We start from the raw sequence: 15,918 nt of genomic DNA on the forward strand, positions 1-15,918 counted from the left end.
TCTGTCCTGGAAGTCCTCCTGCCAGAGCTCTGAGAATTGTCGCAGTCTTCCCCCCACTCGAGTGAGCGGGGGCGCCCCCTCATGCAGAGGTCTTAGTGTTTTGCCTAGTAGGCTTCTTTCCCCAGGACTTCTTTTGTCCCTGGGGTTGACTCTTGTCTCTGGACCCCGATGGAGGCGGCCGTCGAGACTGCCTGGAGGCTGAAGCCCCCGGCGCTGGGGAAAGAGTCCGTTTGAAAGAGGGACGCTTACTCTTCTTCTTGACAGGTAAGAGAGTGCTTTTCCCACAAGAGATTCTCTTGATATAGTTATCCAAGTCCTCTCCAAACAACCTTGCACCACGAAATGGAAACCCAGCCAGTAGCTTCTTACATGGTGCTTCGGCTGACCAATTTTTCAACCATAGGATTCTACGTATATGCACCAACCCCAGTGAAAGACGGGAGGTTTGCACGATAGAATCTCTAATGGCGTCAACCACAAAGCATAAGGCCGCTGGAAGGTTAGCAAACCCCTGGGCCTGCTGTTCAGGTAATACTTTGATGACCTGCTTAACATGGTCTCTTAAGTATTGACAGACTCCAATCGCTGCTATTGCAGGTTGGGCCACTGATCCTGCTAAGGAGAAAACATCCTTCAATAGGGATTCCATCCTTTTATCTACAGGATCCCTGAGCATCTGAGCATTGTCTACAGGACAAGTCAGGCTATTATTTATTGAGGAAATGGCGGCATCAATAGCCGGAATTCCCCACATTTTAATAAACTTTTCTTCCATCGGATAAAGTGTTGAAAACTTTCTCGGCGGAAAAAAACGTTTGTCTGGGTGATCCCACTCAGAATAAATAAGCTTTTCAAGTAAAGTATGAACAGGAAAAGCATGTGCTGCTTGGAAAGGTTTCAGTGACCCCAAAGCAGAAGAGGATTATTTAGCAGTTTCAGGTATGGGCAACTTAAATGTGGAGCGGACCAATCCAGTGAGGATCTGCACTAAGACTTTCTCCTCTTGGGAAGTCGCAGAGGGTCCCTCTCCACCTGAATCCTCCGAAGAGGAATCATCCATCCCATCCCGATCCTCTGAAAGGGATTCATCTCCTTTATCCCAGAGCTCCTCTGTCTGAGGGTCTTGGGGAACAGAGGAAAGCCTAGTGCGTTTTCTTCCACTGAGTGAAGACGTAATCACGGCCATTAATCTTTCCTCTAGACCATTAATGGTTGAGGAAAAAACCTCTTGTGTAATATATACAGGGGCTGAAGTGCCAGAAGCAGGTGTAGCCCCTGACCCCGATGGCTCTCCCTGGCTAGCCGTCCCTGGCCCATCTTTAGGGGGGAAGGATGCTGCCGACAGGGGGCCCTCAGAACCTGAACGAGATCCCCTAGTGTCTCTGGTTCCTGGGGTGCTTGAACCTCTTCTACCCATAGTGCAAAGCAACAAGGTGTGAGGTATACAAATGAACACTGTCCGCTGAGCGATGTAGTCTGGCTAAAAGCCTTGCTACCCAATGCTCAGTCTGGTGTTACTTCAGTAAATGCTGCCTAGGAGAATGCCTGTGTCCCACCTTACATGCGACCGTCAGCTCTGTGTCTCTCAGAAGGCTGAGTGCACCTGTACAGAGTGCCTTTAATAGCCTGCAGCTGGCCTGAGTGGGAGTCTAAACACTCTGTGCTGACATCCCGCCCCCTCCTCTACCGCCCCCCCCCCCCCTCGAGTTTTGAAAAAAACGAGCGCTTCCCGCACTGCCGACTCTCCTGTCATGCTCTGGAGAAAAGGCTGGGGATGGGGGGGGGGGGAGGAGGGAGACTGGTAACAAGATTTGCCTGAACGGCTATCTTCAGAGATGGTGGCCATTAGGCCACAGAGCCCGGGTGGTATAACCACTTTCTAGACCCCTGTGGCCCCTCTCTAGCCTGGGGGGGAACATTCAAACATGAGAAATCCCCCCATCCACCTTACCTGCTTGCAGCCTGCTTGATACGCTGGGACATACACAGCGATTACAACACCTGAGACAGACATTCAGCATGTGTAGGTTTGTGCTCTTGGCAGCCCCCGGTGGTCACAATAGGCATAGCATGCATTTACCTTAAAGGAGAAAAGCCACTAGAACTCAAAAATTCTGTGGAATCTCCTCTTACCTTATCCAGCCGCAGGGTGCTGTTTACACAGACCCAATCTTCACCTCTCACGGTGGGCTCCGTTTGAAAAAACCATCAGAGACTGGGGCCCCCATCAGTAGGGGGATCCAACAGTTCTGGGACCGTAAAGCACCTCGCCAGAAATTAGGAAGTTTAAAGCCATTTTCTGATCTGCGGGGTCCAGCTCTCTAAAAAGAGAAGCATTACGGGTAAAACCTCGTTTCTTCGGACACGAGGCCCGGGTACCATTCAATTCGGCCATGAAAAGACACTTTGAATGGATCCGGTTCGCCTGGCTTGCCCCAGTATAGGATCTTAGGATATTCCCTTTGGAGCTCAGCACAGGACATCTTTACACGTCCATCACCTAAGACACTGGCGTAAAAACTGAGGTATCCCTGCAAGGGGGAGGGATTATATAGGGGGTTGAACTTCCTGATAGGGTGTGCCAGTGTCCAATCACCAGTGATACCTATATAACCCATCAGTAATTACTGTGGCTCTGTGTCCCGTGATGTTCGAGAAAGAAAAAGTGTCCGATCTTTCCACCGCAATGTCACAGTCCCGCTAAAAATTGCTGATCTACACCATTGCTAGTAAAAAAATAGATAGATTGGCTGCATTCTCAGTGATGTCATAGCTCTCTAGTGATTGGATAGGCTGCACTCTCAGTGATGTCATCGCTTTCTAGTGAATGGATAGGCTGCATTCTCAGTGATGTCACCGCTCTCTAGTGATTGGATAGGCTGCATTCTCAGTGATGTCACCGCTCTCTAGTGAACGGATAGGCTGCATTCTCAGTGATGTCATCGCTCTCTAGTGAATGGATAGGCTCCAATCTCAGTGATGTCATCGCTCTCTAGTGAATGGATAGGCTCCAATCTCAGTCATGTCACCGCTCTCTAGTGAATGGATAGGCTGCATTCCTAGTTATGTCTCCGGTCTCTAGTGAATGGATAGGCTGCATTCCTAGTTATGTCTCCGGTCTCTAGTGAATGGATAGGCTGCATTCCTAGTTATGTCTTAGGTCTCTGGTGAATGGATAGGCTCCATTCTCAGTGATGTCATCACTCTCTAGTGAATGGATAGGCTGCATTCCTAGTTATGTCTGAGGTCTCTAGTGAATGGATAGGCTGCATTCCTAGTTATGTCTCAGGTCTCTAGTGATTGGATAGGCTGCATTCTCAGTGATGTCATCGCTCTCTAGTGAATGGATAGGCTGCATTCTCAGTGATGACATCGCTCTCTAGTGAATGGATAGGCTGCATTCCTAGTTATGTCTCCGGTCTCTAGCAAATGGATAGGCTCCATTCTCAGTGATGTCATCGCTCTCTAGTGAATGGATAGGCTGCATTCTCAGTGATGACATCGCTCTCTAGTGAATGGATAGGCTGTATTCCTAGTTATGTCTCAGGTCTCTAGTAAATGGATAGGCTGCATTCCTAGTTATGTCTCCGGTCTCTAGTGAACGGATAAGCTACATTCCTAGTTATGTCTCCGGTCTCTAGTGAATGGATAGGCTGCATTCCTAGTTATGTCTCTAGTGAATGGATAGGCTGCATTCCTAGTTATGTCTCCGGTCTCTAGTGAATGGATAGGCTGCATTCCTAGTTATGTCTTAGGTCTCTGGTGAATGGATAGGCTCCATTCTCAGTGATGTCATCACTCTCTAGTGAATGGATAGGCTGCATTCCTAGTTATGTCTGAGGTCTCTAGTGATTGGATAGGCTGCATTCTCAGTGATGTCATCGCTCTCTAGTGAATGGATAGGCTGCATTCTCAGTGATGACATCGCTCTCTAGTGAATGGATAGTCTGTATTCCTAGTTATGTCTCCGGTCTCTAGTGAATGGATAGGCTGCATTCCTAGTTATGTCTCCGGTCTCTAGTGAATGGATAGGCTGCATTCCTAGTTATGTCTCCAGTCTCTAGTGAACGGATAGGCTACATTCCTAGTTATGTCTCTGGTCTCTAGTGATTGGATAGGCTGCATTCCTAGTTATGTCTCAGGTCTCTAGTGATTGGATAGGCTGCATTCCTAGTTATGTCTCAGGTCTCTAGTGAATGGATAGGCTGTATTCTCAGTTATGTCTCAGGTCTCTAGTGAATGGATAGGCTGCATTCCTAGTTATGCCCCAGGTCTCTAGTAGATGGATAGGCTGCATTCCTAGTTATGTCTCAGGTCTCTAGTGAATGGATAGGCTGTATTCTCAGTTATGTCTCCAGTCTCTAGTGAACGGATAGGCTGCATTCTCAGTGATGTCATCGCTCTCTAGTGAATGGATAGGCTCCAATCTCAGTGATGTCATCGCTCTCTAGTGATTGGATAGGCTCCATTCTCAGTGATGTCATCGCTCTCTAGTGATTGGATAGGCTCCATTCTCAGTCATGTCACCGCTCTCTAGTGAATGGATAGGCTGCATTCCTAGTTATGTCTCCGGTCTCTAGTGAATGGATAGGCTGCATTCCTAGTTATGTCTTAGGTCTCTGGTGAATGGATAGGCTCCATTCTCAGTGATGTCATCACTCTCTAGTGAATGGATAGGCTGCATTCCTAGTTATGTCTCCAGTCTCTAGTGAATGGATAGGCTGCATTCTCAGTGATGTCACCGCTCTCTAGTGAAGGGATAGGCTGCATTCTCAGTGATGTCATCGCTCTCTAGTGAATGGATAGGCTCCATTCTCAGTGATGTCATCGCTCTCTAGTGATTGGATAGGCTGCATTCCTAGTTATGTCTTTGGTCTCTAGTGATTGGATAGGCTCCATTCTCAGTCATGTCACCGCTCCCTAGTGAATGGATAGGCTGCATTCCTAGTTATGTCTCCGGTCTCTAGTGAATGGATAGGCTGCATTCCTAGTTATGTCTTAGGTCTCTGGTGAATGGATAGGCTCCATTCTCAGTGATGTCATCACTCTCTAGTGAATGGATAGGCTGCATTCCTAGTTATGTCTGAGGTCTCTAGTGATTGGATAGGCTGCATTCTCAGTGATGTCATCGCTCTCTAGTGAATGGATAGGCTACATTCCTAGTTATGTCTCAGGTCTCTAGTGAATGGATAGGCTGCATTCTCAGTTATGTCTCAGGTCTCTAGTGAATGGATAGGCTCCATTCCTAGTTATGTCTCAGGTCTCTAGTGAATGGATAGGCTGCATTCCTAGTTATGTCTTAGGTCTCTGGTGAATGGATAGGCTCCATTCTCAGTGATGTCATCACTCTCTAGTGAATGGATAGGCTGCATTCCTAGTTATGTCTGAGGTCTCTAGTGATTGGATAGGCTGCATTCTCAGTGATGTCATCGCTCTCTAGTGAATGGATAGGCTGCATTCTCAGTGATGACATCGCTCTCTAGTGAATGGATAGTCTGTATTCCTAGTTATGTCTCCGGTCTCTAGTGAATGGATAGGCTGCATTCTCAGTGATGTCATCGCTCTCTAGTGATTGGATAGGCTCCATTCTCAGTCATGTCACCGCTCTCTAGTGAATGGATAGGCTGCATTCCTAGTTATGTCTCCGGTCTCTAGTGAATGGATAGGCTGCATTCCTAGTTATGTCTTAGGTCTCTGGTGAATGGATAGGCTCCATTCTCAGTGATGTCATCACTCTCTAGTGAATGGATATGCTACATTCCTAGTTATGTCTCAGGTCTCTAGTGAATGGATAGGCTGCATTCTCAGTTATGTCTCAGGTCTCTAGTGAATGAATAGGCTCCATTCCTAGTTATGTCTTAGGTCTCTAGTGAATGGATAGGCTGCATTCCTAGTTATGCCCCAGGTCTCTAGTAGATGGATAGGCTGCATTCCTAGTTATGTCTCCAGTCTCTAGTGATTGGATAGGCTGCATTCTCAGTGATGTCACCGTTCTCTAGTGAACGGATAGGCTGCATTCTCAGTGATGTCATCGCTCTCTAGTGATTGGATAGGCTGCATTCCTAGTTATGTCTCCAGTCTCTAGTGATTGGATAGGCTCCATTCTCAGTGATGTCATCGCTCTCTAGTGATTGGATAGGCTCCAATCTCAGTGATGTCACTGCTCTCTAGTGAATGGATAGGCTGCATTCCTAGTTATGTCTCCGGTCTCTAGTGATTGGATAGGCTCCATTCTCAGTGATGTCATCGCTCTCTAGTGATTGGATAGGCTCCATTCTCAGTCATGTCACCGCTCTCTAGTGAATGGATAGGCTGCATTCCTAGTTATGTCTCCGGTCTCTAGTGAATGGATAGGCTGCATTCCTAGTTATGTCTCAGGTCTCTAGTGAATGGATAGGCTGTATTCTCAGTTATGTCTCAGGTCTCTAGTGAATGGATAGGCTGTATTCCTAGTTATGTCTCCGGTCTCTAGTGAATGGATAGGCTGCATTCCTAGTTATGTCTCAGGTCTCTAGTGAATGGATAGGCTGTATTCTCAGTTATGTCTCAGGTCTCTAGTGAATGGATAGGCTGCATTCCTAGTTATGCCCCAGGTCTCTAGTAGATGGATAGGCTGCATTCCTAGTTATGTCTCAGGTCTCTAGTGAATGGATAGGCTGCATTCTCAGTGAAGTCACCGCTCTCTAGTGAAGGGATAGGCTGCATTCTCAGTGATGTCATCGCTCTCTAGTGAATGGATAGGCTCCAATCTCAGTGATGTCATCGCTCTCTAGTGATTGGATAGGCTCCATTCTCAGTGATGTCATCGCTCTCTAGTGATTGGATAGGCTGCATTCCTAGTTATGTCTTCGGCCTCTAGTGATTGGATAGGCTCCATTCTCAGTCATGTCACCGCTCTCTAGTGAATGGATAGGCTGCATTCCTAGTTATGTCTCCGGTCTCTAGTGAATGGATAGGCTGCATTCCTAGTTATGTCTTAGGTCTCTGGTGAATGGATAGGCTCCATTCTCAGTGATGTCATCACTCTCTAGTGAATGGATAGGCTGCATTCCTAGTTATGTCTGAGGTCTCTAGTGATTGGATAGGCTGCATTCTCAGTGATGTCATCGCTCTCTAGTGAATGGATAGGCTGCATTCTCAGTGATGACATCGCTCTCTAGTGAATGGATAGTCTGTATTCCTAGTTATGTCTCAGGTCTCTAGTAAATGGATAGGCTGCATTCCTAGTTATGTCTCCGGTCTCTAGTGAATGGATAGGCTGCATTCCTAGTTATGTCTCCAGTCTCTAGTGAACGGATAGGCTGCATTCCTAGTTATGTCTCAGGTCTCTAGTGAATGGATAGGCTGTATTCTCAGTTATGTCTCAGGTCTCTAGTGAATGGATAGGCTGTATTCTCAGTTATGTCTCAGGTCTCTAGTGAATGGATAGGCTGCATTCCTAGTTATGCCCCAGGTCTCTAGTAGATGGATAGGCTGCATTCCTAGTTATGTCTCCAGTCTCTAGTGAATGGATAGGCTGCATTCTCAGTGATGTCACCGCTCTCTAGTGAACGGATAGGCTGCATTCTCAGTGATGTCATCGCTCTCTAGTGAATGGATAGGCTCCAATCTCAGTGATGTCATCGCTCTCTAGTGATTGGATAGGCTCCATTCTCAGTGATGTCATCGCTCTCTAGTGATTGGATAGGCTCCATTCTCAGTCATGTCACCGCTCTCTAGTGAATGGATAGGCTGCATTCCTAGTTATGTCTCCGGTCTCTAGTGAATGGATAGGCTGCATTCCTAGTTATGTCTCAGGTCTCTGGTGATTGGATAGGCTGCATTCCTAGTTATGTCTCAGGTCTCTAGTGAATGGATAGGCTGCATTCCTAGTTACGTCTCAGGTCTCTAGTGAATGGATAGGCTCCATTCCTAGTTATGTCTCAGGTCTCTAGTGAATGGATAGGCTGCATTCCTAGTTATGTCTTAGGTCTCTGGTGAATGGATAGGCTCCATTCTCAGTGATGTCATCACTCTCTAGTGAATGGATAGGCTGCATTCCTAGTTATGTCTGAGGTCTCTAGTGATTGGATAGGCTGCATTCTCAGTGATGTCATCGCTCTCTAGTGAATGGATAGGCTGCATTCTCAGTGATGACATCGCTCTCTAGTGAATGGATAGTCTGTATTCCTAGTTATGTCTCCGGTCTCTAGTGAATGGATAGACTGCATTCCTAGTTATGTCTCCGGTCTCTAGTGAATGGATAGGCTGCATTCCTAGTTATGTCTCCAGTCTCTAGTGAACGGATAGGCTGCATTCCTAGTTATGTCTCAGGTCTCTAGTGATTGGATAGGCTGCATTCCTAGTTATGTCTCAGGTCTCTAGTGATTGGATAGGCTGCATTCCTAGTTATGTCTCAGGTCTCTAGTGAATGGATAGGCTGCATTCTCAGTTATGTCTCAGGTCTCTAGTGAATGGATAGGCTGTATTCTCAGTTATGTCTCAGGTCTCTAGTGAATGGATAGGCTGTATTCTCAGTTATGTCTCAGGTCTCTAGTGAATGGATAGGCTGCATTCCTAGTTATGCCCCAGGTCTCTAGTAGATGGATAGGCTGCATTCCTAGTTATGTCTCCAGTCTCTAGTGAATGGATAGGCTGCATTCTCAGTGATGTCACCGCTCTCTAGTGAACGGATAGGCTGCATTCTCAGTGATGTCATCGCTCTCTAGTGAATGGATAGGCTCCAATCTCAGTGATGTCATCGCTCTCTAGTGATTGGATAGGCTCCATTCTCAGTGATGTCATCGCTCTCTAGTGATTGGATAGGCTCCATTCTCAGTCATGTCACCGCTCTCTAGTGAATGGATAGGCTGCATTCCTAGTTATGTCTCAGGTCTCTAGTGAATGGATAGGCTGCATTCCTAGTTATGTCTTAGGTCTCTGGTGAATGGATAGGCTCCATTCTCAGTGATGTCATCACTCTCTAGTGAATGGATAGGCTGCATTCCTAGTTATGTCTGAGGTCTCTAGTGATTGGATAGGCTGCATTCTCAGTGATGTCATCGCTCTCTAGTGAATGGATAGGCTACATTCCTAGTTATGTCTCAGGTCTCTAGTGAATGGATAGGCTGCATTCCTAGTTATGTCTCAGGTCTCTAGTGAATGGATAGGCTGCATTCCTAGTTATGTCTTAGGTCTCTGGTGAATGGATAGGCTCCATTCTCAGTGATGTCATCGCTCTCTAGTGAATGGATAGTCTGTATTCCTAGTTATGTCTCCGGTCTCTAGTAAATGGATAGGCTGCATTCCTAGTTATGTCTCCAGTCTCTAGTGAACGGATAGGCTGCATTCCTAGTTATGTCTCAGGTCTCTAGTGAATGGATAGGCTGTATTCTCAGTTATGTCTCAGGTCTCTAGTGAATGGATAGGCTGTATTCTCAGTTATGTCTCAGGTCTCTAGTGAATGGATAGGCTGCATTCCTAGTTATGCCCCAGGTCTCTAGTAGATGGATAGGCTGCATTCCTAGTTATGTCTCCAGTCTCTAGTGAATGGATAGGCTGCATTCTCAGTGATGTCACCGCTCTCTAGTGAACGGATAGGCTGCATTCTCAGTGATGTCATCGCTCTCTAGTGAATGGATAGGCTCCAATCTCAGTGATGTCATCGCTCTCTAGTGATTGGATAGGCTCCATTCTCAGTGATGTCATCGCTCTCTAGTGATTGGATAGGCTCCATTCTCAGTCATGTCACCGCTCTCTAGTGAATGGATAGGCTCCATTCTCAGTCATGTCACCGCTCTCTAGTGAATGGATAGTCTGTATTCCTAGTTATGTCTCAGGTCTCTAGTAAATGGATAGGCTGCATTCCTAGTTATGTCTCCGGTCTCTAGTGAATGGATAGGCTGCATTCCTAGTTATGTCTCCAGTCTCTAGTGAACGGATAGGCTGCATTCCTAGTTATGTCTCAGGTCTCTAGTGAATGGATAGGCTGTATTCTCAGTTATGTCTCAGGTCTCTAGTGAATGGATAGGCTGTATTCTCAGTTATGTCTCAGGTCTCTAGTGAATGGATAGGCTGTATTCTCAGTTATGTCTCAGGTCTCTAGTGAATGGATAGGCTGTATTCTCAGTTATGTCTCAGGTCTCTAGTGAATGGATAGGCTGCATTCCTAGTTATGCCCCAGGTCTCTAGTAGATGGATAGGCTGCATTCCTAGTTATGTCTCCAGTCTCTAGTGAATGGATAGGCTGCATTCTCAGTGATGTCACCGCTCTCTAGTGAACGGATAGGCTGCATTCTCAGTGATGTCATCGCTCTCTAGTGAATGGATAGGCTCCAATCTCAGTGATGTCATCGCTCTCTAGTGATTGGATAGGCTCCATTCTCAGTGATGTCATCGCTCTCTAGTGATTGGATAGGCTCCATTCTCAGTCATGTCACCGCTCTCTAGTGAATGGATAGGCTGCATTCCTAGTTATGTCTCCGGTCTCTAGTGAATGGATAGGCTGCATTCCTAGTTATGTCTCAGGTCTCTGGTGATTGGATAGGCTGCATTCCTAGTTATGTCTCAGGTCTCTAGTGAATGGATAGGCTGCATTCCTAGTTACGTCTCAGGTCTCTAGTGAATGGATAGGCTCCATTCCTAGTTATGTCTCAGGTCTCTAGTGAATGGATAGGCTGCATTCCTAGTTATGTCTTAGGTCTCTGGTGAATGGATAGGCTCCATTCTCAGTGATGTCATCACTCTCTAGTGAATGGATAGGCTGCATTCCTAGTTATGTCTGAGGTCTCTAGTGATTGGATAGGCTGCATTCTCAGTGATGTCATCGCTCTCTAGTGAATGGATAGGCTGCATTCTCAGTGATGACATCGCTCTCTAGTGAATGGATAGTCTGTATTCCTAGTTATGTCTCAGGTCTCTAGTAAATGGATAGACTGCATTCCTAGTTATGTCTCCGGTCTCTAGTGAATGGATAGGCTGCATTCCTAGTTATGTCTCCAGTCTCTAGTGAACGGATAGGCTGCATTCCTAGTTATGTCTCAGGTCTCTAGTGATTGGATAGGCTGCATTCCTAGTTATGTCTCAGGTCTCTAGTGATTGGATAGGCTGCATTCCTAGTTATGTCTCAGGTCTCTAGTGAATGGATAGGCTGCATTCTCAGTTATGTCTCAGGTCTCTAGTGAATGGATAGGCTGTATTCTCAGTTATGTCTCAGGTCTCTAGTGAATGGATAGGCTGTATTCTCAGTTATGTCTCAGGTCTCTAGTGAATGGATAGGCTGCATTCCTAGTTATGCCCCAGGTCTCTAGTAGATGGATAGGCTGCATTCCTAGTTATGTCTCCAGTCTCTAGTGAATGGATAGGCTGCATTCTCAGTGATGTCACCGCTCTCTAGTGAACGGATAGGCTGCATTCTCAGTGATGTCATCGCTCTCTAGTGAATGGATAGGCTCCAATCTCAGTGATGTCATCGCTCTCTAGTGATTGGATAGGCTCCATTCTCAGTGATGTCATCGCTCTCTAGTGATTGGATAGGCTCCATTCTCAGTCATGTCACCGCTCTCTAGTGAATGGATAGGCTGCATTCCTAGTTATGTCTCAGGTCTCTAGTGAATGGATAGGCTGCATTCCTAGTTATGTCTTAGGTCTCTGGTGAATGGATAGGCTCCATTCTCAGTGATGTCATCACTCTCTAGTGAATGGATAGGCTGCATTCCTAGTTATGTCTGAGGTCTCTAGTGATTGGATAGGCTGCATTCTCAGTGATGTCATCGCTCTCTAGTGAATGGATAGGCTACATTCCTAGTTATGTCTCAGGTCTCTAGTGAATGGATAGGCTGCATTCCTAGTTATGTCTCAGGTCTCTAGTGAATGGATAGGCTGCATTCCTAGTTATGTCTTAGGTCTCTGGTGAATGGATAGGCTCCATTCTCAGTGATGTCATCGCTCTCTAGTGAATGGATAGGCTGCATTCTCAGTTATGTCTCAGGTCTCTAGTGAATGGATAGGCTCCATTCCTAGTTATGTCTCAGGTCTCTAGTGAATGGATAGGCTGCATTCCTAGTTATGTCTTAGGTCTCTGGTGAATGGATAGGCTCCATTCTCAGTGATGTCATCGCTCTCTAGTGAATGGATAGGCTGCATTCTCAGTTATGTCTCAGGTCTCTAGTGAATGGATAGGCTCCATTCCTAGTTATGTCTCAGGTCTCTAGTGAATGGATAGGCTGCATTCCTAGTTATGTCTTAGGTCTCTGGTGAATGGATAGGCTCCATTCTCAGTGACGTCATCGCTCTCTAGTGAATGGATAGGCTCCATTCCTAGTTATGTCTCAGGTCTCTAGTGAATGGATAGGCTGCATTCCTAGTTATGTCTGAGGTCTCTGGTGAATGGATAGGCTGCATTCTCAGTGATGACATCGCTCTCTAGTGAATGGATAGTCTGTATTCCTAGTTATGTCTCAGGTCTCTAGTAAATGGATAGGCTGCATTCCTAGTTATGTCTCCGGTCTCTAGTGAATGGATAGGCTGCATTCCTAGTTATGTCTCAGGTCTCTAGTGATTGGATAGGCTGCATTCCTAGTTATGTCTCAGGTCTCTAGTGAATGGATAGGCTGCATTCTCAGTTATGTCTCAGGTCTCTAGTGAATGGATAGGCTGTATTCTCAGTTATGTCTCAGGTCTCTAGTGAATGGATAGGCTGTATTCTCAGTTATGTCTCAGGTCTCTAGTGAATGGATAGGCTGTATTCTCAGTTATGTCTCCGCTCTCTAGTGAACGGATAGGCTCTGAAATAGAATGTACTCGAAACGCGTTGGGCTTAAAAAGAATTCCACTATTTAAACATCACCTGTCACTTACCAACTGAAATAGATATTACAACCGTTTTGTAATATGTTTAATGTACATGTTGTTGTTGTTTGCCAATGTATGCATTGTTTTTAACACTAGAACGTTTTGAATAAACAGAAATACTATTTTATCTATTATACATATACACGTGTATCTTCCTATTTTACATATATTACCTTTGCAAGTGCCGGAAAAATCCACTCAGGGGAACCTTTTTCTTTTTGTATTCCTAGTTATGTCTCAGGTCTCTAGTGAATGGATAGGCTGTATTCCTAGTTATGTCTCAGGTCTCTAGTGAATGGATAGGCTGCATTCCTAGTTATGTCTCCGGTCTCTAGTGAATGGATAGGCTGCATTCCTAGTTATGTCTCCGGTCTCTAGTGAATGGATAGGCTGCATTCCTAGTTATGTCTGAGGTATCTAGTGAATGGATAGGCTGCATTCCTAGTTATGTCTCAGGTCTCTAGTGATTGGATAGGCTGTATTCTCAGTTATGTCTCAGGTCTCTAGTGAATGGATAGGCTGCATTCCTAGTTATGCCCCAGGTCTCTAGTAGATGGATAGGCTGTATTCTCAGTTATGTCTCAGGTCTCTAGTGAACGGATAGGCTCCATTCCTAGTTATGTCTCAGGTCTCTAGTGAATGGATAGGCTGTATTCTCAGTGATGTCACCGCTCTCTAGTGAACGGATAGGCTGCATTCTCAGTGATGTCATCGCTCTCTAGTGAATGGATAGGCTCCAATCTCAGTGATGTCACCGCTCTCTAGTGATTGGATAGGCTCCAATCTCAGTGATGTCACCGCTCTCTAGTGATTGGATAGGCTCCATTCTCAGTGATGTCATCGCTCTCTAATGATTGGATAGGCTGCATTCCTAGTTATGTCTCCGGTCTCTAGTGAATGGATAGGCTGCATTCCTAGTTATGTCTTAGGTCTCTGGTGAATGGATAGGCTCCATTCTCAGTCATGTCATCACTCTCTAGTGAATGGATAGGCTGCATTCCTAGTTATGTCTGAGGTATCTAGTGAATGGATAGGCTGCATTCTCAGTGATGTCATCGCTCTCTAGTGAATGGATAGGCTGTATTCCTAGTTATGTCTCAGGTCTCTAGTGAATGGATAGGCTGTATTCCTAGTTATGTCTCAGGTCTCTAGTGAATGGATAGGCTCCATTCTCAGTGATGACATCGCTCTCTAGTGAATGGATAGGCTGTATTCCTAGTTATGTCTCAGGTCTCTAGTGAATGGATAGGCTGTATTCCTAGTTATGTCTCAGGTCTCTAGTGAATGGATAGGCTGCATTCTCAGTGATGACATCGCTCTCTAGTGAATGGATAGGCTGCATTCTCAGTGATGACATCGCTCTCTAGTAAATGGATAGGATGTATTCCTAGTTATGTCTCAGGTCTCTAGTGAATGGATAGGCTGCATTCTCAGTGATGACATCGCTCTCTAGTGAATGGATAGGCTGCATTCTCAGTGATGACATCGCTCTCTAGTAAATGGATAGGCTGCATTCCTAGTTATGTCTCCGCTCTCTAGTGAATGGATAGGCTGTATTCCTAGTTATGTCTCAGGTCTCTAGTGAATGGATAGGCTGTATTCCTAGTTATGTCTCAGGTCTCTAGTGAATGGATAGGCTACATTCCTAGTTATGTCTCAGGTCTCTAGTGAATGGATAGGCTACATTCCTAGTTATGTCTCAGGTCTCTAGTGAATGGATAGTCATACCTCAGCATTGTTGTAGAAAGCTGTGCTGTTCTTCTCCTGGACATCCTCTCCTCGGGCAGTGAAGAAGGTGAGTGGATAGAAGTCTTTGTGGGCGGGCTGCTTGCCGCTGGCCATTAACTTTCCCTCGTAGAAAAGGTCAGATGTGTAACTGTGATAGAGAAAGAGACAAAATCCACCTTACAGCGAGGAATTCTGATCGGAACAATTTAAAAACGGTACTTTATGGCTAAAGGTTCATCTATAACTGCACCACACCCCGAAGTAACATTAAAGAGGAACTGCAGTCTGCTCACAGAATTTGTAATAAAAACATCTTTGCCATTCTGAAGCTTCCCTCCGACCACTTTGCATATTATTTTATATATACTGGGATTCTGTACTTGCCAAATATGCTGCAGAAATCTCCCTCCACTGAGTCTGGCTGCAGCCATTTTAACTGTGGGCAGCTGAAACTGCCAGTTCTTTTTTTTTTAAATAGTTTATTAGTTTTTTCATAAAACAAAACAATAATGTATGCTGCCTGTTCACTTCCTGGATTTACACAGACACACCTCCAGCTCTGCAACTCTCATTGGCCCTCTTATGACTCCTCCCCCTCCCTTCCTGGCAAACTCTCTAGAGAGAGAGAGAGAGAGAGAGAGAGAGAGAGAGAGAGGGGGGGGGGGGAGAGACTGAGAGAGAGAGAGAGAGGGAGGCCGAGAGAGAGGGAGGCCGAGAGAGAGGGAGGCCGAGAGAGAGGGAGGCCGAGAGAGAGGGAGGCCGAGAGAGAGGGAGGCCGAGAGAGAGGGAGACCGAGAGAGAGAGACCGAGAGAGAGAGACCGAGAGAGAGAGGTGACCGAGAGAGAGAGACCGAGAGAGAGAGACCGAGAGAGAGAGGAGACCGAGAGAGAGAGGAGACCGAGAGAGAGAGGAGACCGAGAGAGAGAGGAGACCGAGAGAGAGAGGAGACCGAGAGAGAGAGGAGACCGAGAGAGAGAGACCGAGAGAGAGCTGTGCATGATGTCATAAGCCTAGGCCAGTGATGGCGAACCTTGGCACCCCAGATGTTTTTGAACTACATTTCCCATGATGCTCAACTACACTGCAGAGTACATGAGCATCATGGGAAATGTAGTTCCAAAACATCTGTGGTGCCAAGGTTCGCCATCACTGGCCTAGGCTAATGACCAGACAGGAAACAGGAAGTGGGCTGTATAAGGGATTTACTAGCAGAAAAAGTTTTACTATCCAAAGTTAAAACAACAACAAAGGCAGAAGATTTAATAGATAGAGAGATGAAAAAATGACTGAGGGTCCACTTTAAGAAGAAAAATAGAGAGGATGGTAAAGGTGCTATTTGAGTCCACAAACTAACGATA

At 45.9% G+C, this 15,918-nt stretch overlaps 1 protein-coding gene across 1 annotated transcript in view; it reads right to left on the bottom strand.

Annotated features, from left to right (window-relative positions):
• The window catches only part of HELZ (helicase with zinc finger), a gene marked incomplete in the record, with an annotated part of 94,877 nt that overhangs the window by 52,797 nt on the left and 26,162 nt on the right, over positions 1–15,918 (bottom strand). Inside the window, 1 exon segment of the mRNA XM_073607145.1 lies at positions 14,560–14,707. Within this exon segment, the coding sequence (XP_073463246.1) occupies positions 14,560–14,707 (148 nt within the window).

Source organism: Aquarana catesbeiana, linkage group LG12 (assembly GCF_042186555.1).
Source record: "Aquarana catesbeiana isolate 2022-GZ linkage group LG12, ASM4218655v1, whole genome shotgun sequence".
Classification (NCBI taxonomy): domain Eukaryota; kingdom Metazoa; phylum Chordata; class Amphibia; order Anura; family Ranidae; genus Aquarana; species Aquarana catesbeiana.